The sequence below is a fragment of the Talpa occidentalis genome, unplaced genomic scaffold (assembly GCF_014898055.3).
Source record: "Talpa occidentalis isolate TD23 unplaced genomic scaffold, MPIMG_talOcc4v2.1 talOcc4.5, whole genome shotgun sequence".
Taxonomy (NCBI): domain Eukaryota; kingdom Metazoa; phylum Chordata; class Mammalia; order Eulipotyphla; family Talpidae; genus Talpa; species Talpa occidentalis.
Genome location: NW_023604861.1, coordinates 39,032,649 through 39,058,815, shown reverse-complemented (window position 1 = coordinate 39,058,815; position 26,167 = coordinate 39,032,649). Strand labels below are relative to the sequence as shown.

The window sequence follows — 26,167 nt, the reverse complement described above, 5'->3', positions numbered from 1 at the left end:
ATGGCTTCTTGGTTTCAGAGGCATGGTTGGAGAGGCATCAGGGAGATGTGGATTCAGACCTCAACGCCACCTCTTTTAACTAATAGAATGAGCTCAAGCGAGTTGATCTCTGTGAGCCTTAGTTTCTTCATCGGTCTAATGGCTATATTAGAAGTTACCCAGACAGCTGTTGGTGTTAGTAAGTAAGAAATGACAAAATTAAAGCTCTGGCTCAGTGCTTGGCACCCAGCCAGAGCTCAGCAGCTAGGAGCTCTGACCTTTGTTCTGACCTTGGCCAGGTGCCATTCTCAGTGTCTCTGTGATTTAGCTCTGTGATGGTGATGACCTGTAGCCAAAAGATCCAAGGGCAGGGGCTGCTGGACCCTTGAATCAGGGATTTTTGTCAGGATTTGGTGGTGGGGAGTCAGGTATCCTCAGAGAGGGTTTTATTGTCTTGATTTTATTGTAAAATGTGACTATTAAAGATTGGGGGGAATTCCCTATTTTTTTACTTGTGCAATTTTTTTTTTTACATAGATATTCTGTAAATGTGCTAAAACACACAAGATAAAACTTGCCATCTAAACTATTTTGAAGTGTACAATTCAGTAGCATGAAAGACATTCTCAGCGCTGTGTCACCATCTCCTCACCTTGCAGTTCTTTCTCATCCTCCAAAGAGAAACTATCCTCGACAGCTCCCTAACCCCCTCCTCTGGTCCTGGCAACCACCATTCTACTTTCTGTCTCTACAGTCTCAACCACCAATCTACTTCTGTTCTAGATACCTCATAAGTGCAATACTACAATGGCTGCCCTTTTGTGTCTGGCTTATCGCACTTAACACGTTTTCAATCGTGATAAAAAGCCCTCATTTTTTTTTTTTAATAGAGGCATGCTTTATTTATTTGTTTGCTGGTTTGTTTGTTTGTTTTGTTTATACATGCACTGGGTACAGTCAGAAGCACGGGAGGGTGAGAGAATTCACCAGAGCCAGAGCGGGGAGCAGAGCAGGCAGAAGGACCGAAGTACACTGCTGAGGGGAGCAGCGGGCGGCAGGAGAGGTCTGCGCGCTATGTGGGACCCTCCTCCGGTGGCCCGGGAGCAGCCAGGGATCGAACTGGCATTGCAGAGGCTGCGATGATCGAACACTGAAGTTGGGGCCTTGTAGTTGATCTGTGAGGATCAAGCTGAATCTTGGATGTTGAGAACAAGCTCTTTTCCAAAGTGTGAAGGTTCTCATTCTGTCAGCCCTTCTAGAATCACCAGTAGCGCTGTCTTTCCATCCCTACTCCAGCTCTCTTGCCCGGCTCCATTATTTTTCCATAGCATCTCCATCATACCATACAACTTATTTTAGGAATTTTTAAATATTAAATTTTTTTATTGAGGTAATGTTGACTTTCCACACTGTATATGATTTAGGAGTACAGGTTCACACCTCTTCATATGTATGCTACCACACACACCCGCCACCAAGGCACCCCTAATGCTCCATCAGAGTCCTCTGAGCCCCTTTCCCTCATTTTCCACACCCCAAACCCCCCTCTGGTAGCCTCAGTTCTGTAGTCATGATTTCTAGGGTTTGTTTTCAGTCTTCTGTTGTTTTTTTTTTTGTTTGTTTGTTTTTAAATGCTTAGCCATACATTTTTTTTTTTTTAAATAGAGGCATGTTTTATTTATTTATTTATTTGTTTGTTTGTTTTCGTTTTATACATGCACTGGGTACAGTCAGAAGCGCGGGAGGGCGAGAGAATTCACCAGAGCCAGAGCGGGGAGCAGAGCAGGCAGAAGGACCTAAGTACACTGCTGAGGGGAGCAGCAGGCGGCAGGAGAGGTCTGCGCGCCATGTGGGACCCTCCTCTGGTGGCCGGGGAGCAGCCCGGGATCGAACCGGCGCCGCAGAGGCCGCGGGCAGTTTCGCAACCCAGCGCTCAACCGCTGCGCCACCGGGGAGGCCCTCAGTCTTCTGTTTTAATTCAATGTTGATTTACTGTCTCCCTTCGAGGGCCTGCCTGGCTCCTCAGCTATTCTCATCACCAGTGCACCCCAAGTGTCTAAAATGAGTAAATGGTACATTATAGGCTTTCATGAAATGTTTGCTCAATGAATGAATGAACTCCATGGATAAGAGATGTGTCCTCCAACAGAAAGGACTAGGGAGAGCTCTACATGGTGGCAGAGTCAGAGACTTGTCCTTGGCTGTGGAAGGTGACAAGGTATTGGAGGAGTTCCTGGGAAATGGAATGTAGGAAGACCCATTCCAGATGGAGACAGGTGGAGGACTCAAAGTCAGAATGAGGCAAGTATCACGGAATTGTGAGCTGCAACCACCCACTGGGGCAAGAGGCAGGGCTGGCAAAAGTGACATTCCACATGACAGCCCCTCCCCAGGCCCCTGAGTGTGGCACACACTGCTCTCAGCATCCTTTCTCACCAAGCCTGCATGTAGTCTTGGGGTCCCCCTCAACCCACTCTTCCAGAAAGCTACTGCCAGTGGCTTACAAATTGCATCCGATGTGCTGTGTCTGGGCTAGAAAGTAACCATTTTATCCAAACTTTGGAACAACAAGATGACTTGTGAGCTGTAGGAGTAAGTTAGCCTTAGCAGACCTAGAAGCCTGGCTTTGTAAACCTGGGGTCAGATCCGCTTTTTTTTTTTTTTTTTTTTTTTTTAACTGTGGTAAAATAGACACAAAATTTACAGCACTTTAACCTTTTTAAGCGTGCTCTTCAGTGACATTAAGTAATTCACAATCCTGCGCAATAACCACCTCCATCTACCTCTGGAACTTTTTTCATCTACAAAACTGAAACTCTGCACCCATTAAACAGTAACTGCCCATTCCTCCTCCTAAGCATGGTGGTTTAGTGCCAGTATTTTCTTTATTTCCATGCTGTTTTCTCTCAGTGTTCAATAACATCTTTCAGAAAACACGTCCTATCTCAGTTGTGCTAGAAGAAAGGCCTTTCGTCCACATTTGCGACAGCGTTACAAAATAGACCTTTGGGAGCCAGTGGGATGACATAAGTGTGGGTGAAATAAGAGCGTGTACCTCTGGAGATGGACAACCTCAGGGGAAAGAGCCAGGCCCACAGCATACAGCTGCCCGTCCCCACCGGAAATAGCTCAAAAATATGTTCCAACCTAGCTCTGAATCCCAGGGGCGCTTTGTTTATTTTCACCAGACTTGGAAGCTGATGCTCAAGTCTTGAACTTGAGGAATCTCAACTGTACCCATAAGTCTAAGGATGAACACAATAAAGATTTGGTGGTATGACAGCTTTTTGGTCCCTCGACTCTATGCCTTAGGAATAAAAAATGTAAAATTGAAAAGTGCAAACAACTGAAATGAAGGGGCAGAGGGGAGAGAAGAGGGAGTGTCATAAATAAAAACTGCAGTTGATGCAGCTGTTCTAATCTGATTCCTGTTAACCTGGTGGCTCCGTCCTAACCCATAACATTCATGGCTGTCATTTCCCTTCCCTTTGAGCTCCCCTGCCAATTACTGCCACGCTGTGGCACTGTGACGTGCATCCTGATTTATCCTCCCTGTTACCTGGCCAGGCCTGTGGAGGGTTCCAGGAACCTCACATGAGAACGGGGAGAATTCCAAGCAGATTAAGGTAATTTAAAATGTTACCTTTTGGGTATGTTGGTTTAAGCCAAAAAATAGGGAGGTCGCCACAGAGTTCCAAGACTTTAGAGCTCAGGAAGCTGTTGTCCTTCACAGGCTGGTCTACAGCCACCCAGATGAGAGAATTTTCTTCATATTTAACTGGCATGATCTTGCCTTCCTGTGAGAAAGTAAAAATGAAATACACTGAGCGAAGAGGACAGTCGAAATTGGCTGCATATTAAGATTCACATAGTAAAATGTTATTTTGTCTCACAACAACTTTTTTTAATAAAAGACTCACTGCATAGAAGAACTGGGGTACAGGCCAGAGGTGCAGGGGGTAGGATGAGAGGATTCACCAGAGACAGAGTGGGGAGCAGAACAAGCATGTCTACTGAAATACACTGCTGAGGGGAGTAGTGGGCAAGACAGGAGAGGTCTGCTGTGCCATGTGGGTTAGCTCCCTGGCTGGGGATTGAACTCAGGCCACAGCAGTTATAGCGCTGAGACTTAATCCTCAAGCTACCATGGAGGCCCCTATCGTATGACAATTTAATGAGTGTGTGTGTATGCGTGTGTGCCTGTGCACATGTGGGCATGCACATACGCTGGAAGGTTCTACTATGTTTTCTTTGGAGTTGTATTCACAATATTCAACATCCCTCCTCATGTCACCCTGCCTTTGGGTAGCTGGAATGTGTGAATCTGAGTATCCTGAGTAGAAGTGAAAATTACTTGATACCAACTTTGAGATTTGGGTTAATCTGATGTTTTTGATCAAAGATGATTTTGAGGAAAAGCAATTGAACGGACCCTGGAATCTTATAAAGGATAGAGGAACCTTTCATTTGAAGTGAAAATCCTTTGGGGTTTTGTTCTGCAGCTCCCGAACAACAATGGAAAAAAAAAGTGATTGGTTCTTTAATGTCTTGAGTTCAAAGTATTATTTAACATAAACCATTTCTACATTTCCCAGCTATAACAAAACATATTTCAGATGTTCCTCACATCAAGCACACCACAGAGATTTCAAAGCTAAACCCTGGATTTACTTCTATGGCAAGATGCTGAGAATGGTTTGATAACCCAGGAGACAAATTTATTTTGCCAGTTTGTTCCTTTCATGTGCTTATGTTTTTGCAATAGGTTGGAGATATTAAAATGTTTTCTTCTTATTTTTAGCTAAAAGCAGCACTTCATTTATGCTTTCTCCCCCAGGCACATGGCTGCATTAAAACAACTTAAAGTTATTGGAGGAAGCTAACATTCAGGTAATCCAGTTATTTACCTTAAATTAAATGGATGCATGCAGGAAATGAATGCTCTTTGGGTATAGTAGCTTTCTAAAGTTATATAAAACTAATGAAAAATTTATGAGAGCAAGAAGTGGTGCATAAATCTACCCCATCATAATCTAAAGTGGGGGCAGAGTGGGGCGAGTCGGATAATGCATATACAAGCAACCCACAAGTGAGGAATGTTAATAAACTGTGGCATATATGCTGAATGACCAACCCAATTCTCCTTCCTCCCTCCTTTTCCTTGCACACAACCCTGCTTTTGTTTGAGGAGATAATACGTCTGTTGCTAGAAAAGACACTGGTTTTCTTGGCCTCTCCAGCAGTGAGGGGTGCCTGTGTGACCTGCTCTAGCCAATGAGATCCAGGCTGAAGTGTGCAGGGGCGGGGGGCGGGATGGAAGCCTTTTGCTTTCCCTAGCTCAAGAGAAGTCTTGGTTGGCACCACTCCTCCTCTTCCTGACTTTCTTCCTGGTATGCATGGTTGATGTTTGGAACCACGAGGAAAGGCCAAAAACTCTGCGATGCCGGCCATTGAGTCAATGCCTGCATTTACCTACCTCCATGATCTGTGCTGTGGTGGAAAACATCCCTATTTGTTTAAGTCACTCTTAGTGTGATCTCCTGCCACTGACAGCCAAACACATTCTTAATTCACACAAACATTTTGTCTGAATGTGGTTTCATTCATCATGCACAGTACAAACAACTAAAACACAAGAAAAATAATCTATTTCTATGGGCTAAAAAAAGAATTAGATGCAGACAAATATTTAAATACAAAACTACTCACCACAGTGAATATAAAAATGATTTTGAATTATTATTTGACAATGAAAAATTGAGGATATTTGAAGTATTCAAGAACAAAAGACTTAAAATTATAATCATATGACATACAACACATCCATTATAATCTACATTTTCAAAGAATTAAAACGAAGTGAAAATAATAAGAATGTACAACAGCATAATTTCGATTATGAAAAGAATATCACCAGAACATGAAACAAATTCACCAGAACACTAACATTAGCTAGCTGTGGACTATACAATTGTGGGTGATTTTTTTTCTCTTTCATGTCTTTCCCAAATTTACTACAAAGAAATCAGGAAGAAAAATTTGTATTTGAGAAAAGCCCAGGAAATGTACTGCCAACTTCTGATTTGATAGGGGTTAGCTCTGGCTGGAGAGGTGGTCCTTGATAACAGGAGAGAAGAAATGTCTCCTTATGGAGGAATGTCAGGGATTTCTAAGAAACTATAGGTTTCTTAACAGAAATTGAGTGACATGACTTAAAAAAAAAAGGCAATGCAGTAAGAAAAGTTCAAGGGTCAGAATACAGGAGGCCTTGGTTTGTTTACACACTGTGCTAGGAGGTTCACACGAACAATTCTGCCTTGGGTTCTGAACAGCACAGTTTGGGAGCAACACTGTAACATGACCCAAGGAGGATAACTAGAGCAATAAGGTTCTGGAAAACATGTCCCAGGATGGTTAGGGAAACTGGGAGTCGGAAGGAGAAGACACAGGACATGACAGCCAGCTTTAAAAATTCCCCGGTTTGGTAGCTGATCTAAGATGATGGACTAGTAGAAGCCTGGCATGTCTTGTTCTCCATGGACGAAACAGACAGGAGAAACTGCACTTGAAGAGAACTGGGGGCTTGATGACTGGCACAAGGAGGTGAAACAGAGACCACTGGAAGGAGCAGTAAGCCTGAGAAAGGGTCCTGGCAGGAATGACAGCGCAGCAAGAAAGGGGCAGAAAAAGATACACTAATAAATGGGAGCAAAAAATTGCACATCACACATCTGACATACATCTAATATCGAAAATCTCCAAAGAACTAATACAATGCAAACAAAAAAATAACCCCATCAGAGAAGTAGGCAGAGGTGTTAAATATATACTTCTCCAAAGAAGGCATACAGATACTCAACGGGTACATGAAAAAAATTTTCCTTATCACTTACCATCAGGGAAATGCAAATCAAAATCATAATAAGATACTACCTCACACCTCTGGGAATGGCCAGTATCAAAAAGACCAGAAATAGCAAATGTTGGCAAGTATGTAGAGAAAAAGTTACACTTACTTACTGTTGGTGGGGATGTGGATTTGTCCAGCCTCTAAGAAAAATAGTATGGAGATTCTCAACACATTAAAAATTAGATCTGCCACATGATCCAGAAATCCCTCTCCTTAGTATCTACCTGAAGAATACAAAACCACTACTTTGAAGGGATCTCTGCTTTCCTACGTTCACTGCCAGCAGTAGTTACTATAGTCAAGCTGTGGAAACAACCTAAGTGCCCAAGGACAAAGGAGTGAAGAAAGAATTGTGGTAGATGTACATAATGGAATACTACACAGCTATAAAAAGATGAAGTCTTGCTATTGGCAACAACATGGATGGAACGGGAGGGAATGATGCTAAACAAAGTAAGTCAGGACAAAGACATGTACACAATGATTTCACTCATGTGTGGAATATAAAGAAGCCAAACAAAGGAAAATACAAAGTCAAACCAAAACAAACCCTTGAAATCTGACTGCAAAACAGAGGCTTCAGGAAAGGGTAGGGGTGGGGTGGGTGCAAAGGAGGGCAGGGGCCTGAATGGACTGTGGGACGGGGGTGGGAGATAACTCAGCTCTGGTGGTGGGCCTGGTGTGGTAACAGGCACTTGTACAGGTGTGACCTGATATCCCTAAACATATACAGTGTTGTAAAACAACTTTACCTCAATAACATGATTTTTTTAAAAAAGCTCCCAGGTTTGTTTTTAGCTCGTTTAGCTTTGTTTTGAGACAACGCCTGCTGCTGCTCCTAGGAGGGCAAACACTCGGGCAGTTTCCAGGCACCTTTATTTACCGTTATTTTTCCTCTTTTGCCTTGAGGGAACTGGTAGTTGCTTCAGCTCCCTCTTAGGAATACTGAGAGGCTCAAAGGGGATCACAATAAAATTAATAATTGTAGCAACGATCATCTATTCATCATCTAGGAGGTTCCAGTGGCTACAGGGACAGTATTCTTGTTGGTAGATGACAAACTGTGGCTCAAAGAGTTGAAGCCACATCAACACATAGGAAGGGTCAGAGCTGGGATTTGAACCCATGTTTTTCTGACTCCAAAGGCTACTCCTTTCCTCCATATTCTGCTACTATTTAAATGGAAGTCCAGAGTGAATGTAACCACTTTGTAAGCCCTAAAGTATCAAATACATGTAGGGCATTATTTTTAAATGTGTCATTAGATCTCTATGTGAAATTCTAAAAAAGTTCATTTTTTAAAATGAACTCAAAGGCAAGTTATTAATAATAAATAGAATTATGTTTTAAAATCCTCACAAGTTTGACACATTAAAAAAAGGAATTTGATAGATATTGTCTAAGTTCATAGGGCTGAACTGGAACTAATGGGAAGACACTGTAGGGAGAGCTGTCTCAGCTCACAGTCAGGAAAAACAATTAGAACCACCTCCAGTGAAGTTGCCTGACACAGGGAGGAAACGCTGTACATTGCTTTCCAGAGGAAGCTGGGTGATCACCTACTGAGGAATTCCCATACTGAGTGGAACTGAGGCAAGAGTCTCCTGATGCCCTTTTGATAAAGCTTCTATCATGTGGAGTCCTTTATGCCACCTTCATCACTGATCATTTGGCTTGCTAACATCGGGCAAACAAGGGCCATCTGAACACCAAGACCTTTGACACACTTTAAATATGGTTTCCTTAAGCCTTTAAATATACTATGTCATGTAAGTATAATTACTTGGAACCATCAGTAGGACCACAAGACTTTAAATTCATCTGCAGAGAAGAAACAGAACGTAGGTTCTGGTCGTGAACTTATCAAGGAACTAAGTATGGAAATGGCTGTCTTTAAACAAGCCCTCTTGCTATCTGGAGCACATGGAACCTACCAGTTCAGAAGAGATGCTCTGTTTGGTCACAGTGCCCACCTCAGGAATGCGAGCCTTCACCTGGGCTTTGATGTAGCACTTCTCCCCTCCAGCAAAACGGATTCCTGTGATGCCCTAGAAGACAAAAGTTTATCCATCCATCTATCCAGCCATTCACTAATTCAAGGACTGTTTACTGTGAGCCAGGCACTGCTCCAGGTACTGGGTATAGGATGAACAGAGAAAGATGGATTCTCTGCCCTCATGGAGCTTACCTTTTAGCCTCACTTACCAATAAACAAAAATAGAGACAAAGCCAGGTGGTGAAAACCACTATAGGAAAAATAAAACAGTGTGAGATGGGAGTGAGGGATCACACTGCAGGCAGCGTGATCAGGGTGGCCTTTAAGAGAAGTATGTTAATTGCTCCATTTGCACCCACAAGCTCAGATAAAATGCAGCATTTCTACCAGGTTTCTTTGACTATGCCAGGTCAAGTGTACATTTTTATAAAAAGATTTATTTATGCATACAAGAACTGGGGTACAGGCCAGAGGTGTGGGGGGTGAGAGGATTCACCAGAGACAGAGTGGGGAACAGAACAGGCAGATTGACTGAAATACACTGCTGAGGGGAGGAGTGGGCGAATCAGGAGAGGTCTGCCTCGCCATGTGGGTAGCTCCCTGGCCGGCTGGGACCGCGCTGCAGAGGCTGCAGACAGCTTCATTGGTTGCATCTTAACCCCTTGCACCAACAGGAGGCCCTCAAGCATATATTTTTTGCTCTGATTTCTGGTAAGCCCTCCCGTCTCAGCCCCTGCTTAGTAGAGTTCACACTGCCCAGATGGTAGCTCTTTGTGAATGTCATCTCCCTACTCAATTATAAACTTCAGATCAGTGTCTGGATTTGTTTTTCCATCTTTTTAATGATCCTACAAAAGTTCTCAGAAGATGTCAATTCAATGAGTGAATTCCATGAATTCTGATTTTTCCTGATTTATTGAGCCCAGAATGAACAGCAAGCCTTTCTACAACACCAGGAGCTAAACTCTGATCCTAGACTGTACCCAGGGACTTGTTTTGTTTTGTCCCCTTGAGGTATAAACAATGTCTCCTCCTCTGCCAAGGGACCAGTCTCCAGGGGAAGGCGCGCTGCAGGTGCAGGTCTTGGCTGAGAACTCGGCACTGCTTCTGCACATGCAGTGCACCAGGGACACTGTGCACTGTCCCCAGAATGGTTACTTTCACCCTGCTGATTAATTTCAAAATGAGCGAGTGGCCAAAAACTGTATTAAAGGACTGAAAATTTCATGCCATAATATTGTAGACACCAACACAACTCCAAACCTTGTTGGGTTCAGGCAAATGTTGGGAGGATATGGAACTTGTTCCTGTGTCAATGCCACAGAAGCAGAGAAGAAAAGCATTTAGAAACCCAGGGGCCTGGCTCAGGATTCAGTGCCCTTAAGTGAAGAATGCAGTAAAAAGCAAGTCACACTTGTGGACATTCATGGAATGTTATGTAGGCCAGTCATAAGTCACTCAGAGCCAGGAGCCCCACGAAGCTGGTGGGTGAGAGAGCTGAAACTCCTCATTATTTTTCTTGTGGCCTGATTTGGCCTTGTACATATAGGTGACTTGCTTCACTTTTTGCTCCCACCATCCCCTCTCAACCAAAGACACGTGGTGGCCTTGCCTCTGTGTAGGATAAACGAAGATTGCTCAGGTTTTGTACTGTTAGCCTCTGCGGCTATCACCTGCGGCCTTGGATGCAGGAGGTGCTTGGGACCATGGGCTCGGGGTACCCATGCCTGATGGCGGGCACCTGGAGTATGATATGCGCAAGCGTAAGTGGGCACACCTGAGCTGGGAGGCTGTGCTGTAAGGGCGGCGTCGCAGAGGATGGAGAGCAGTGGAGAGCTTGCCGAGAACAGCTACGAGAGGAAAGAACACAGAGAGGTTTGCAGGAGGGCCCAAGTTGCTGTCTCCTTGCTGGCTTGTTTCTGCTAACCTGTGGGGATGATGCCAAGGGCTTTCTCTTTTAAGCTGCCTGAATTGACGATGAAACTACTGAGCCTGGGGTGGCTGCAGAATACCCTGCTTTACAGTCAAGGAACTCCAGGCTGACTGCAGAGGTCATGACTCACCATAGCAGAATCACCTGGGGAATTTCTAAAACCAGAGATGCCTGGGTGTCTTTCAGGAGATTCCTATTTAATTGGCCTGGGTGGTGTTCATACTGATAAGCTTAAAGGGTTCCTTGGTGTTTCTCACATACACCAGCCTGAGGACTACAGTGTAGGGGAAAGGATTTTGTTCAGGGTAACAGTTTTGTGTGTGTGTGTATTTTTTTTAAAGATTTATTTATTTATGCATACAAGAACTGGGGTACAAGCCAGAGGTGCGGGGGGTGAGAGGATTCACCAGAGACAGGGTGGGGAACACAACAGGCAGACTGACTGAAATACACTGCTGAGGGAAGCAGCGGGTGAGACAGGAGAGGTCTGCTGTGATGTGGGTAGCTCCTTGGCAGGTCGGTGATGGAACTTGTGCTGCAGAGTCTGCGGACAGCTTCACAGTGCTGTGCTTAACCCCTTGCGCCACCAGGGAGGCCCCAGGGTAAGAGTTTTTAATGACTGAAATGGCCTGCTACAGACTGTGCCCACCCTCCCCCAAACATTTTTTTTGTGGAAACCTAATCATTTAAAGATGGTATTTGGAGGTGGGGCCTTTGGGAGGTGATGAGTTCATAGGTAAGTGCCCTTATAAAAGAGGCTTCAGAGAGTTCTCTCATCCCTTCTGCCATGTGAGGGTACAGTCCAAAGGTGGCTGTCTATGAGCCAGGAAGCACACCCTGACTCGCCACTGACTACCAGCACCTTTATGTTGGACTTCCTGGCTTTGAGAGCTGTGAGAAATAACTTTATGTTGTTTGTAAGTCACCCAGCTTGGTAATTTGTCATAGCAGCTCGAGTGGACTAACACATAGCCTTTCGACCCAAGTTTCTTCTGTGCCAGTGGTTCACAAATTTGCCCTTGCATCAGAATTATCAGACTTGCTAAATAAAACAATGTTGGGCCCACCTCCAGAGTTTCTGATTTAGTCTATCTATAGTGGGGCATAAACTTTGTGTCTTTGACAGGCTTTTAGGTGCTTCTGCTGTTGGTGTCCTTGGAAACACACTTTGTGAACTACTGCTCTTTCCTATGTTACCTCCTGAAGGTCTGTTGCTTTTATTTTGCATATAAATTTAGGACTCCTAGTTTGAAAAACAGAAGGCAGGGAGGGAGCTTCTTCCCCGTTATGGGATATGTTCTCTTGACTTCAAACTCTCATATCATCCAAATAAAAGTGAAGGAGAGGAAATGCCATGTACCATTACCATATCCCCAAAGGAGAGAGTTGATTCTGTGTTGAAGGATTCACACCCTCAATGTGCATCTAGTATTGAGTTAGTTCTGACGGTCTACACACTGCAGAGAGAACTGAAACCCCACAGGGATGGGTCCCGAGGGAGTGAATTCACACATACTAACCACCATGTCTAGCTACAAATCCACATCAAGCAGTGAGATATATAAAGAGATTAAACAGAGAAAATGAAAGCATAAGAAAGCCAAGCAAACCTCCTGGTTTTGCAAACAAGGCCTTAGAAGCTGGTGATAATGAAGAAATTTTTTAACAAAAGTAATGAGTGAAGAGTCCAATGATCTGACACTCTTTTATTGAGACCATTAATCTCATTTTAGCCACACATTTTTTTCTCTCTAGGAGATCTCATCTATTTTTGTGGCTTAAACCAGAAGTTCCTGGGAGGACAAGGAGTCCTTCCCCTGAGGGAACGCTTTGGAAATCTTTGGAAGAGTTTTTTGTTGTCACAAAGATCAGAGACATTCCTGGTCTTTCCTTGCAAGAGCTGACTGCCCTGAGGCCCTGCATGAAAAGTTCTATAGTATCTGATCCTAGAACCTAAGACAGTTTTACATATAAACACAAAGTGATTTTTGGCATAGTCTTAATGTACAATGAATTTTGTAGGAATGCAATTACTGTGAAAATGGTGAGAAACTGGTACTCTTTTTATTCACTCCGAGAAAAAGAACTGGTATTTGATTTGCCAAAACCTGCTATGTCTGAAGGTTACTGATAGTGATTCAACTACTGGAAGCAAACATGATTTTATGATGACTTCAAGTACATCAGGTTGAGCATTTACATACTGCAGCCCAAATTTTATTATAAATTACTTTTTTTTCCTTTTCCTTTTTGTGATAGTTGAGGGCCGTACTAATTTTTGAAATCAATAACCTACCTATTTAAGAGGGTATGTATTCTGTTTCCTCCTTTTTCGTTTATGTACTCACCTGTATATACTCACCAGTTTATTCTATCTTATTTTCTAACCAGAATGGGTTATTAGGTCTGAGAAGTCTGGCTCTTGAGGAATAACTTTCTAGAGTTATACCTAGAGTAATCATACACTATGAATTAATCCACTTTTTGTGTTTCTCAGAGTATTGACAAAGACTATCCTAGACCTATACTAATCAATCTCCTGAATCTTCTTTTTGACTACAGCTGATCTTGGGTTCTATCTTGGTCAGTTTCTCCCACTTTATTTTTTTTATTTTTTTTTTTTTTTAATAGAGGCATGTTTTATTTATTTATTTATTTGTTTGTTTGTTTTGTTTATACATGCACTGGGTACAGTCAGAAGTGCGGGAGGGTGAGAGAATTCACCAGAGCCAGAGCGGGGAGCAGAGCAGGCAGAAGGACCGAAGTACACTGCTGAGGGGAGCAGCGGGCGGCAGGAGAGGTCTGCGCGCCATGTGGGACCCTCCTCTGGTGGCCAGGGAGCAGCCGGGGATCGAACCGGCACCGCAGAGGCCGCGGGCAGCTTCGCAACCCAGCGCTCAACCGCTGCGCCACCGGGGAGGCCCAGTTTCTCCCACTTTAAGCAAGAATCCTGTGGAGTGGTTGGGGGAACAGTGTGTCATGAATGAAATGTACCGGCTGATATTTTATGGATCCCACCTCTACCTCCATGCCAAAGAGATCCCAGGAACCAAGTGAGACAGGGCACGCTAGGGTTATTAGGCAGTTTTAGGGACAGTGCAGGAGGGGACCTCTGAAGAATTTAGGGAGGCTTCAGAGATAAGGACAACCAAAGAAATATAACCAATTCCATTAGGAAAAACAAACATGCCAGGACCAAGGACAACATTGTTAATGCTGGTCCTGGTTTCCTTCAGGTGGTAAAGGGAGGCGGAGATTGGAGAAATGGAGAGTGGTTTAATTTATGGTCACATTAAAAGGGCAGCTGTTTAACTTCAATGCAGGGATGCCCATCCAGAGGACTGGGCCATAAATTTAAAGATGCAACAAATGGGGAAAGAGAAACCTGTTAGATAAGGAATGTGAAGATCCCCACTCAGTAGCAAATTGAGTGAGACAGCCGAGAACTGACCAATCACAAAGAGACTGGGGCAGCTTTAGAATAATGAGGGAAAAAAGGTATATATTCCCTAAGACACGACTCTACTTGGGCTTCCTTGCCCCTCCCAGGCCTGGTTCCCTGGCCTGGGAGTCCCACTTTATTTCTGCTCTTTTCCTCCTCAATAAACTTTTTCTTTCTATAAACGAACCTGCCTCTTCTCGCTTGCTTGCCTGAGCGTCTGCGAAGTTCCTGCTGCGGCTTCGTGAGACACCAACCCGTGGGGGTCTAGTGGCTGGGGCTCAGCGCTGCCCCAGCTGCTGCTCAGCAGCCTGGGATCCGTTCCTGGCTGGGAGACTAGGCCTGACAATTCCGATATCACAAGGATTACAACTCCCATTATGCCGTGAGTCTGCCATGACTCTTATTGAAGGGGGCATTGCTGGGAACTAGGGTGGAGTTAAGCAGCCATGTTTGGTTAAAAAAAACCTGAATACATGTGGGCCTGGAGGAGGTTGGTTTTTAACCTATCTTCAGTGTGCACCTGGGGTCCCAGCTCAGGAAGCATCATTGGCCAATTAATATCTCTCTGTGTGTGTCTCTCCTTCCCCTCTTTGAGTTCCCTTGTAAATAAGCCTTCTATTAACATTTTTCTGTGTGCCTGCTCTTGAGTCTTTTTCTTTTTTTAAAAGATTTATTTATTTATACAAGCACTGGGTATAGTCAGAAGCACGGAAGGGTGAGAGAATTCACCAGAGCCAGAGCGGGGAGCAGAACAGGCAGACTGACGAAGTACACTGCTGAGGGGAGCAGCGGGCAGCAGGAGAGGTCTGCGCGCCATGTGGGACCCTCACCTGTGGCTGGGGATGGAACTGGCGCTGCAGAGGCTACAGGCAGCTTTGCAGCCCAGCACTCAACCGCTGCGCCACGGGGGAGGTCCCTGCCCTTGAGTCTTGTTCAGTTTTTTTTTTAAAGTGGGCTGGTGAGGACTCACACCCTAGCCATCCCATTTCCCTTTGGGGTTGTCCTGTAACAAAGTCACCCTTAGTCTGACTACCCGCCTTGATCTTATCATCCTGGCCTGCCTTTAGAAAAAATCTTGGGCCTCCCCGGTGGCTCAGGGGGTTGAGAGCAGCGCTGTGAAGCTGTCTGCAGCCTCTGCAGTGCTGGTTTATGCCGGTTCAATTCCCGGCCAGCCAGGGAGAGTGCCACATGGTGTGGCAGACCTCTCCTGCCTCGCCCACTGCTCCCCTCAGCAGTGTGCTTCAGTCCCTCTGCCTGTTCTGCTCCCCACTCTGTCTCTGGTGAATCCTCTCACCCCCCCCCACATCTCTAGCCTGTACCCCAGCTATTTATAAAAAATAAATCTTTAAAAAAGAAAAAGAAAAAATCGCATAAAGTCAGTTTAGCAAAGAATCACTATCTTCTACTAATTTTCCATCTACCAACACCCCCACCTTGCTCCTTGGCAATAAATCCCCACTTTTCTTTATTATATTCAGACTTGGGTCTGATCTCTCTGCTCTACTACAAATCCCCACTGTACTAGTTACCCTCCCACCCCCACCCCCATAAAGTCTGCTTTATCTTTAACAAGTGCCGGGACTCAATTTTTCTTGACCAGTATAGAGCCTGGAGCCCTTTGCGTGGTGCCCTTCCTCCAAAGAGTGTTCTTTTCCCACTGAATGCTACTAAATCCTTGCTGGATCCAGAGTTAACAGAGGAGACTTGAATAGCTGCAAGGCAGAACCTTTCCAAATCTGACCCCCCTAAGCCCCCAACTCCTTCCCACCCCACACTGCTCTGCCATACTGGGCTACTTAGAACTCCAGAGTAGGCCTGCGCATTTATTCAGTACTCGACCCTGGGCTTGGAAGCCTTGCCCCTCTTTCTTTGCTACTTGAAGTCCTAATTGTTCTTTAAGACCTGATTCAACTGTAATCACCTGTGTAAAACCTGCTCCTAACCCCTAATTAGCAGCCATTGCCTCCTCGCTGTACTCCACAGCTCTGTTGACAGATCTGTTACATTTCCCAAGTTGACCTGATGCCACTTCTGAGTGTCTCCTGGACTGGCTGGTGAGGTCCTTGAGGGAGGGGACAAGTGCCAGTCACTTCCCATCCTTCATGCTTAGAGCCATCCCTTGCATGCAGTAGGCCTCAATAAATACCTCTGGTATTTCACTGATGGGTGAAAACACAGGAGAAAGTAGTAGAATAGGTACCATCATGGCTGATTCATGTGTTTTCAAAAATTCAGGCTTGTTTAAACCCATAACAGGTTCTATCCATCAAAAAAATGTTCTACTCACCAGTTCTGACTTAGAGAAATGTGGAAGCTATCAAAGAGAATTGATCAGTTTATAAAATATTTGTAGCCCTGTTGGCCTGTGAGAACAAAATACAATCAATACCCGTATTAAAGCCAAAGGATTATAAAGTAAAAATACAGGTTTGGGATTAAAATATTTTAAAACTATACTCCTGATACATGCATATCTGGAGAGAGATGAATCTTTTCTTATTCATCTGTGTAGCTGCCTTTGCAAATCTTGATATTGTGGCACATCATGGGCATTCAATTTTCTTCAAAATTGAATTGATGTGTGTGGGGGAGCCACATCTCATATTTTATATTGAACAGTACAATGGGGAAAAAAGGTTTTTACCTTGTCCTGGGTCTTGCAGTAAACGTCTTTAATAGGTCCAGAGAAATCATCCTTGTGCATCGACCAGAACCATTTGCAAAGGCAGGATTAAGCAAAGTGAAGTTGGGCACACACAGGGCTGCAGAGCCTGTCCTCAGGGCAAAGTCCAATCTGAACACAGCCAGATCTTGCCATCGCCAAATGATATCTTACATCACTGGGGCTCTAAAGTTAGCATCTATTTGGTATTCAAAAGGACCTGTGAAGTGTACTTTGGTATCAACAAGGGGAGTTCTTTCAGTCAAATGAAAAACATCTCAGTTTTTCTCATCAATCAGAGGAAGACGGTCGATGAGATGTTTGTAGACCAATAAACTATCAGAAGGGAATTATTTTCAAGAGTCTTTTTTCATTACAAAGTCTCACCTACTCCATCTACAGATTTAACAGAAGAACACAAACAGCGATGCTTCTTCCTCATCTTAGAACATGAAAGAGAATAAGATATTTATGTTGGCCAACAGGAAAATAGGCTGGGAGTGACATTTTGGTTTGCAGATATACACTGAAACATTGATGCATAGCTTAATGTCTAAGATTGCCTGTAAATTGAATTTTTGAAAACAAACATGTTTGCCCTTTTCAAAGGGGACTTGAATGTTTTATCTGTAATAGGCCATGGTCAGAAAACATGATATAATAGGAGAGTTTCTTCTGGCTAATTTTCTGGTTTAAATGGGAAATCTGAAGAACTGAGAAAAGTATGTAAATAAATCCCACCTGTTGTTGATCAGATTATTAGGTCATTAAAATTTCCCTCCATAAATTCAAATTTCTGATCTTCTCATTCACTTGTAGAATATAAATAACCAAAGAGAACAAACTGGCGAAACAACAAGAGTAATTCTCAGACTCTACGAATAATATGAGGGAATGCGGGGGGTGGGGGGATGTAGGGTAAAGAAAATATCAGGCTTTTCTGCCCTTCCGCCATCAGGATAGATGATGGATCCTTGTCCTGAATGCATGCCTGATGGCGGGCACCTGGAATAGGGTGTGGGCATAGGTAGATGGGATTCAGCTGAGCTAAGACTGTGCTTTTAAGGGCGGCGTCACGGGGACGCCAGCAGCAGCAGAAGCAGCAGCAGCAGCAGTAGCAGTAGAAGCCGAAGCCGAAGCCGAAGCCGAAGCCGAAGCCGAAGCCGAAGCCGAAGCCGAAGCCGAAGCCGAAGCCGAGAAGCAGCAGAACAAACGCTAGAGAGCCCAGATAGAGTGAAGACTTGCTGGGGCCTACCAGCCTCCCAGCCCCCCAGCCAGCACCCTTGCCTGCCATATGCCTGGTGAACCCCAAATAAAAAACCTGCAAAACTACTGAGGACTCTGACTCCTCCTTTACCCGGTCTGCATGGGATCAGAAAACCTGCACTGTGGTCCTTCCTGCCTTTACAGGGGACAAGGTCTGGCACTGAAGCTGTGATGGAGGGTGAGTGAGGCACATCCGCATATGGACGTGTGAAGTTGTACTCCCAAATTCTACAGTGCCAAGTCAATAAAGCGGAAAAAAAAAAAAAGAGGAACCCCCACTCCCCGCTCAGTCCTTGTACGTTCTAGGATAGCTGGAGCATTTTATTCACTGTGTTATAGAAAGCTGCTTGGGAAGAAATGGCTCTTTCAAGTCTTTCTGCCAAGACTTTATATAGTTCCAAGAACTGTTCTTTTCAAGGTGTTTTTTTTTTCCTTTTGGAAATATAAAGGACAGAGTGTGGTCCTTTCTCAGAAAGGATATGTTGCGTGATATATATGGATTGGCAGCACTGTGACTGCCAGAAAGAACAGTTCCCATTTGGAGGAGTGTGAGAGAGACTGTTTCTCCTTGAATTAGAAAAGTCTCCCAGGCCTGTCTGGTTAAACTCTCTAAATGCATGAAATATACTTACATTCTGGAAATCATTAACTTCAATTGCTTCTTCAGCTCCACTTCCCATTTTAAAGGTCTCCAAGTTGTTCCCAGCATCTATTTCCATTGACCCATCTTGTAATTTCCCATTGATACTCATGGTATAATGGACATTGTAAATCTGGAAGAGAATAAAAGAGTTAGTGATGCTTTCCTTTTAGGGTAATTCAGGACTTATCTTTAGACCTGCAGCATATGAGGTGGCTTTGGAATTTGTGAGAGATCTACTGAATCATCCTTAATAGTAACACATGTATGTATGAAGACTTCATCCATACAGAAATCTTTTTTTTTTTATAGAGGCATGTTTTTTATTTATTTATTTATTTGTTTTGTTTATACATACACTGGGTACAGTCAGAAGCGCGGGAGGGTGAGAGAATTCACCAGAGCCAGAGCGGGGAGCAGAGCAGGCAGAAGGACCGAAGTACACTGCTGAGGGGAGCAGCGGGCGGCAGGAGAGGTCTGCGTGCCGTGTGGGACCCTCCTCTGGTGGCCGGGGAGCAGCTGGGGATCGAACCGGCGCTGCAGAGGCCGCGGGCAGCTTCGCAACCCAGCGCTCAACCGCTGCGCCACCGGGGAGGCCCATACAGAAATCTCTTAATACAGTGATTTCTTTAACAATATCTCAAAAGAAAAAACCTTTGATAGTCTCCGATACTAATTCAAATTGCCCAGTGATACTCAGACCTAACAACAGGAAGTATCTGGGTAGACTCTCTAGTTCTCATGCCTGGGTCTCCCCCTGGACCAATGAAATGAGAAGCTGTGGGAATGGACTTTGGCATAGCTGTTTCTTGTACTAAAGGTCAATTCTATGCAGCCAGCAAGGAGAGTCATTGGTGGATGAGTGGGAATTAAGGAAGCAGAGGGTTAACAGGGCTGTTGAACAAACAAGCCTGCAGTGGTACCTCATTTTGAAAGGGTTTTAATTCTTTGGTAAAGATTTGGCATGCCTCCTGACACGTAGTGAGGACTGAAGACAGCAGTAGAATCTGTTTGCTGCAGAGCAGCAGTTGTAGAGAGCAAGGTCAATGTGCACATCTGTTTTTGCTCAAAATGGGAGTTACTCACTTTAATGACTCTGTGGGACAGGCATATGGTATGGTAGGGCATTTAGTTATGAGATGTGTCAGGGGAGAAGGAAGGGAGACTTGGCAGCGTGAAGAGCCCTGGTCCAGAAATCAGAAAAACAGGTGGTCACACCACTTATTGCTGTGCCTCGGGAGTTGCTTCCAGGGTAAAATGAAGAAGTTGACCCTCATAGGTGGTTTTCATTTATGTCATTAGAACTCAGATTTCACAAAGGTTGCCGAGACGTGAGGGCGGTAGAGCAGGTGGGAACTTGGGACTCCTTTCTATCCTGTCCACCCATAATTTAACTGATCTGCTTTGTGTGTTGGATTTCTGAGTACAATTTTCTTATATATATATATATATATATATATATATATATATATATGATTTTATCTAATTTATTTTTGCACAGAAGAACTCAGTGTAGGCCAGAGGTGTGTGTGTGTGGGGGGGGGTAGGGGGTGAGAGGATTCACCAGAGACAGAGTGGGGGGCACAACAGGCAGATCTACTGAAACACACTGCTGAGGGGAGCAGTGGGGGAGACAGAAGAGGTCTGTTGTGCCATGTGGGTCACCTCCCTGGCCGGAATTTGAAATCAGGCCCTTTGCAGTGGTAGTGCTGAGACTTAACCCCTAGGCCACCAGGGAGGCCCTGAATACAATTTTCTTTTTTTTTTTTTATAGAGGCATGTTTTATTTATTTATTTGTTTGTTTGTTTGTTTTGTTTATACATGCACTGGGTACAGTCAGAAGTGCGGGAGGGTGAGAGAATTCACCAGAGCCAGAGCGGGGAGCAGAGCAGGCAGAAAGACCGAAGCACACTGCTGAGGGGAGCAGCGGGAGGCAGGAGAGGTCTGTGCGCCATGTGGGACCCTCCTCAGGTGGCCGGGGAGCAGCCGGGGATCGAACAGGCGCCGCAGAGGTCGCCGGCAGCTCCGCAACCCAGCGCTCAACCACTGCGCCACCGGGGAGGCCCTGAATACAATTTTCTTAAGAAAAATTCTGCCATTACATTTTTGGAAAGTTTGCCATTAAGTTAAATGATTCAAAGGACTCTCAATTTAGACAATTAATACATGAATTTAAAAAATAATTCACATGCTGCTCCTGTGCAGTGTGCTGCTACCCTGCTAGAACTTTCCTATGTTGTGGGGTAGTAGGTGGGTTTCTTTTCTTTTTTCTGACTAGAGGCTAGAGGCAGGTGTTTATAAGTGTGTGTGTGTATATATATATATATATATATATATTACATATATATAAATGTAAAATATATATACACATATTATAAATAAAATCTTTAAAGGGGAAGGAGTCAGAACTGATAAAAGGCACTAGAGTGTAATGTCAGGTTAGTAGGTTAAAACTGCAAATAGACTCAATTCAAATCTGATTTCTCCCTCATTATGAAAAACAACTGCTATGTGGACAGACACTGGAGAAAAATATCTGTTGTTATTAGAGCACTACTTGCAGAAAACTTGTGATTACAAGACCCAGAGAGCACTCTTATTTTATCAGCAGAGATGCAGAAATGGCTTTGCTGGTCTGTCCCCTTTTGGGCAACAAAAGCATTTATGCCACAGAATAGAAAATATCGACATACAATTTCAGCTTGACTATCACTCAGTGTTCTTCCTCTCCTCCTTCGATGCACTTCCATTGCTGCAGCACACTGTCTCCGAGCTCGCCTGAGCATAACAACCACTTGTAGAGGTTCTGATTTAGTAGACTTGGAGCAGAGCCTACCAATCTGTTTTTGCTTTGCACTTCAGGTGGTCCTTATGAACAGCCCAGTTGGGGAAACCTGTTTTCTTTGGCCAAGGCCACACTTTCTGTAGGTTTGGAAAACAGGCCCTGTTCTGTCCCTGTACTCACTGAGCTGCTACTATTCACAGGGGTTAATGGTGACTGCTAGGGGGAGCATGGCAGCAATGCTCGCGAGAGTTCCTGCTGGCACAAGCATCCTTCACTCATGCAAGTAGCTCTTTTTTCCCTTCGAAAGCACTATACCTAAGCTTTTATTAGAAAGTAATGCAAAATTTAAGAAATTAACCATTTCCAAATTGTTACCAGGGGCACTATTGTAACAATAGTAAAATGGTTTAGCTCCCAATTTCTCCTCCACCACTTTTCATCACCTTCCTTGTAACAAAAGCTCCCTAACTAGGTATGGGTATGCCTTCCATTGCAATGGAGCTCCAGTCCAGCTTTTGTCAGCAGTACACCCTCTGCATGGGGCAGCAGTGAGAGGCCTGTGCCCTCCTGAAGAGACTGCGGGGAGGGGATAAATAGTCCAATATTTCCAGTACTGGGCCCTGGGCTCAGGAGGAGGCTGGGCTGGTGGAGTAGTAAACACATTATCTGCTCTGAGTCGAAGGAGCTGTTGGCACCTCGGGCTATGTTTCTATCCAAGTACAATGAAGTTTATTATTTGCCTAAATTCTGCTCAATATGGTGCCTTTTATAGCCAAGAATATTCGTTAATGAGTTTCTAATAAAGCCTGGGTTTTCTATAAGATTAATTATGCGTTTAGGACAATGTCAAGAAAAATCAGTCTGAGAATAAAGGCCTCAAGCAATGACCTCATGCCCTCATCCCACAGGATAAGGTTGTCAGTTATCTCACCCTCGTGGGCATTTCCCATATTTCAATGCCTTGTTCCATTTACAATAATGCGGCTGAAACATGGCCTCAATATTTGAGCCCAGTCACTTGTACCCCAGTTATTAGCACTCAGATGCCACATAGTCCTTCAACTGGCTCTGAGCAAACCTGTCTTCAGGGGATTTACCCATATGAAAGGGAGGGGAGGTAAATTACTGCTGGTTCTCCTCTACAAACCAATAAAGAGGGAGCACAGGCACTCGGTTCCCAGAGTGGTAATACACTGGTTGAAGATGTCTCTCTGTTTGACAGGGAGTTACCTTTTGTGACTATGTTTTGTTTGAGCTCTTCAGATTGGTATTTATGGGAAGCACACTCGTGCATGTGTTATGCATGCACAATGCCAAATTTACTTTATTTAATATTTTGTGATTTGTTCTTCAGCCTTAAGTATTATGGATCAGCATGGAATATTTTAGAAGAAAAAAACATGAATTTTTTCCATTCTCCTGTCTGTGTAGGAAATAGCGATAACTTTGATTGTTCGCTATAAAAATGTGATTCACTATTCCTCTGTATTCTTAGAATTTAATACTGTTCTTCTGAACTAGACAACCAACTATCTTGTGGTAAAGTAAAAGATATGACAAAAGAGAGCTATTCTTATTCAGTATGATCATTCAGTCTCTCTTTTTAGATGCTTGTCAGTTAACTGTGTTTGCCTTAAATAATTAAATGCCAAATGATATTCATTTTAATATATATCATGACCAAAATCTTAACCCCTCCCCAGCAAAGCTATTTTTACCCCCAAATAACTTACACCATTGAGGTTTTGTCATCTAAAATATAGCATTTACATTCATACCATACACTTTTTCAAGGATGACAACCTAAACCCTATTAATGGAGATGTAGATATTGAAATTGTTCTCATGTTCAGATTTGCTGATTTCAAATATGAGCATCTGGCTCAGCTTCTATGTTTAAAATACAAATACATTAAGGCACTTTTCAAATATATACAAAATACTGTGTAATTCTGATCTTACAAATCAAAGCTTGTAAATTTGATATAGTCTCTAAAACAGACTCAGTGCTAAATGGCATGCTTATCTACATTAGGCATTTGAGTTAAAAATACAAATTATGCAGTGACTGCGGAAGATATGATGTGTAAAATGGTTGAATTGCTTTCAGCACCATTTTCTCTAAGTACTGGAATTCGTTCATGCTTTGAATTTCATGGTGGGAGAAGGGGGGCATGTGGAAACAGCAGTCACAGATTCTCTGAGGGTAGTGATTAAGAAACAACCCTTTGTGTGACACTGGAGATGGAATCCCTTCCCATTAGTTGAAATAAGCTTATACCAGGCCTGGCAATGGTCATTAAGATAAAATGCTCTCCTTTACATAGGTGAAGAAAATTCAGAGTATTCAGCGAACAAACTGGAATTCTGCCCAGTCAAGTTAGAAGCACTTTTTATACTCCTTCAGAGCCACAGAGCTTTAAAATAAATACTTGCATACAAAGAAAGTAGGACAGTAGTAGTTAGTGAAACATTTCCCATTAATTACATGCAACTAAGCCAGAGTTGATTTTTAAAGAGATTTGTCACCTTTAAGGAAGTTAGAATTCCCTTGCCCCCACCTCAGAGCAGGAAAGTGAACTTTTTTATTTTAAAATTTATTGAGGTAACATGGGTTTATATCCTTGTTCGTGCTTTAGCAGTATAGGGTCTCCCCCTTCAGATGTGCTACCACAAAGCACCCACCATCCAAACACCCACAGTCCATTGCCAGAGTCCGTTGTGTTTCCCCCCCACTCTCTTCTCATCCTCCCCAACCCCCCCCGCCCCCCTTCTCCTCTGGTAGCCTCTACCTTCGCTTTTTAAAGTTTATTGTTAGACTTTGACCCTTAGCTTGCCTTCTCTATAGACCACATATAAGTGAAACCACACAGCATTTGTTTTCTCCTTCTGACTTATTTTGCTTAGCATAATCCCCTCCAGTTCCATCTATATCGCCACAAATGGCAAACGTTCATCATTTTTCATAGCTGAGTCCACTTGTGTACGTGTACCACCTTTTTCTGATCCACTCATCTGCCTTTGGGCATTTATTTCCATAGCTTGGGGACCTTTAATGAATAGGTCACTCTAAAACCAAACCAAAAGCAGACAAATCCTGACAGGCCAAATTCCTCCCCAATTACTGGATCTAAATAGTCTTCTACTATCTTTGTCCTTTGTTCTTAAATTCTCAGCTGAGAGAGGCCTTAGAAATCAGTAAGGTTCAGTAAATCGCAGCCAAAATTTTACCACCCCCCTCCCAACCCTCCCGTCCCCACCCACACGGCAGAGTGGAAACGTCAGGCTTAAATATGCCAACAAAGGCTTTCCTCCAGCTGTCCTCTCTACTCTCCCCGTTCGCGTTTCCTCAAAGCTGGCTGTGCGCAGAGACCTGGGAGGTGGAGCTGGATGGAAGACGCGAGAGGCTGCCCAGGCCAGGCGGGCTGGGGTAGCCTCGGGGAAAGCGCCCCGTGGCGGACCAGCGCTCTGGCGCCACCTAGTGGGCAGCAGGCGGGAGACAGAGAGGACCCCGCCGCCCCCCGCGCCCCCCCGCTGCGGGCTGCTGGGGTCCTAAGGCTGCGCCGCCCTCCTGACTTACGTGATTGTCGCTCCCCTTCCAGAAGTAGAAGGCCCCGATGGCCCCAAAGAGCAGCAGCACCGCCCCTGAAATGAGGACCACGGCTCCGGCCTTGAGGAGCCGCGCGGGGCTGGAGGGCTTCACGGTCACCGCGGTGTACGCCTGCGGGCGGGGGCGGGGGGGGGTAGGGGTTCAGGTCTGAGGCTGCCGCCCCCCCGCCTGGCTCTGCATCCCCCGGAGTCTGCTTGGGGCTAGGAAACAGCTCCCCCGAGCTCCCGCCGGCGTCGGCTCTCGCAGCGCCCCCTCCCGAGGGTCCCCGTGCTCCGGCGGGGCCGTGCCACCGGCCACCTCTCCCGGCACAGGGCCCGCGCGCTCCGCCCGCCGCGGGGCGACCCCTCCCAACGCTCCTTCCACTCTCCCCTTCACACCCCTCCGTGCACTCGGTGCTCCTGCACGCACGTGGGGCGCCACCTCAAGCACACATCTGGGGACCCACGCTGGGTGTCACAATTCCTGGCCCCGGACAGTGGGGCCAGAGACCCGCGCGAAGGCCGGGCCAGGCGTGGGGCGAACGCCCCAGCGGGGCTGGGGGTCCTGAGCGGTACTCACTGGGGGGCTGCAAAACTCGACGTCGTCAGGTCCCACGAGGGTGATGGGAACTTTGTCGGAGTTCTCGGTCATGGCTGCGGCAGGAGGAGCGAGGCACTGGGAGGCTTGGCGCGCCCACTGGGCTCTGTCCTGCGGCCCCGACGTGCAGGGCATTTCAACGCCCCCCACACGCACGCGCGCACACGCCGTGCCCGGGCCTCCTGGGCCAGCCCCGCGGTCCCCACCCCTTCCAGCGCCTCACCTCTCTCCCTTTCCTACGCCAGTGCAGTCTGGCAGTGCGAGCTGCTCCAGCAACCCAGATCACCCCCTCTTCTCATTTTCTCCTGTCTACTGCTCCCCCACCCTCCACCCGGAAAAAAAAAATCCAGCTTAGTAAACCTGTGTG

At 45.0% G+C, this 26,167-nt stretch overlaps 1 protein-coding gene across 2 annotated transcripts in view; it reads right to left on the bottom strand.

Annotated features, from left to right (window-relative positions):
- Nucleotides 1-25,950, bottom strand: part of CNMD (chondromodulin) — a 31,743-nt gene extending 5,793 nt beyond the window's left edge. Inside the window, exons 1-5 of one of the 2 annotated variants that reach the window (XM_037526920.2) lie at nt 25,783-25,950; nt 25,195-25,335; nt 18,821-18,961; nt 8,824-8,937; nt 3,623-3,776 (exon numbers count right to left, since the gene is read on the bottom strand). In XM_037526920.2, coding sequence (XP_037382817.1) covers nt 3,623-3,776; nt 8,824-8,937; nt 18,821-18,961; nt 25,195-25,335; nt 25,783-25,935 — 703 coding nt within the window. In that variant the 5' untranslated portion in view covers nt 25,936-25,950. The remainder of the gene's footprint in view (nt 1-3,622; nt 3,777-8,823; nt 8,938-18,820; nt 18,962-25,194; nt 25,336-25,782) is intronic. The other variant, XM_037526919.2, reaches the window with a different exon arrangement.
- Nucleotides 25,951-26,167: the final 217 nt, after the last annotated feature.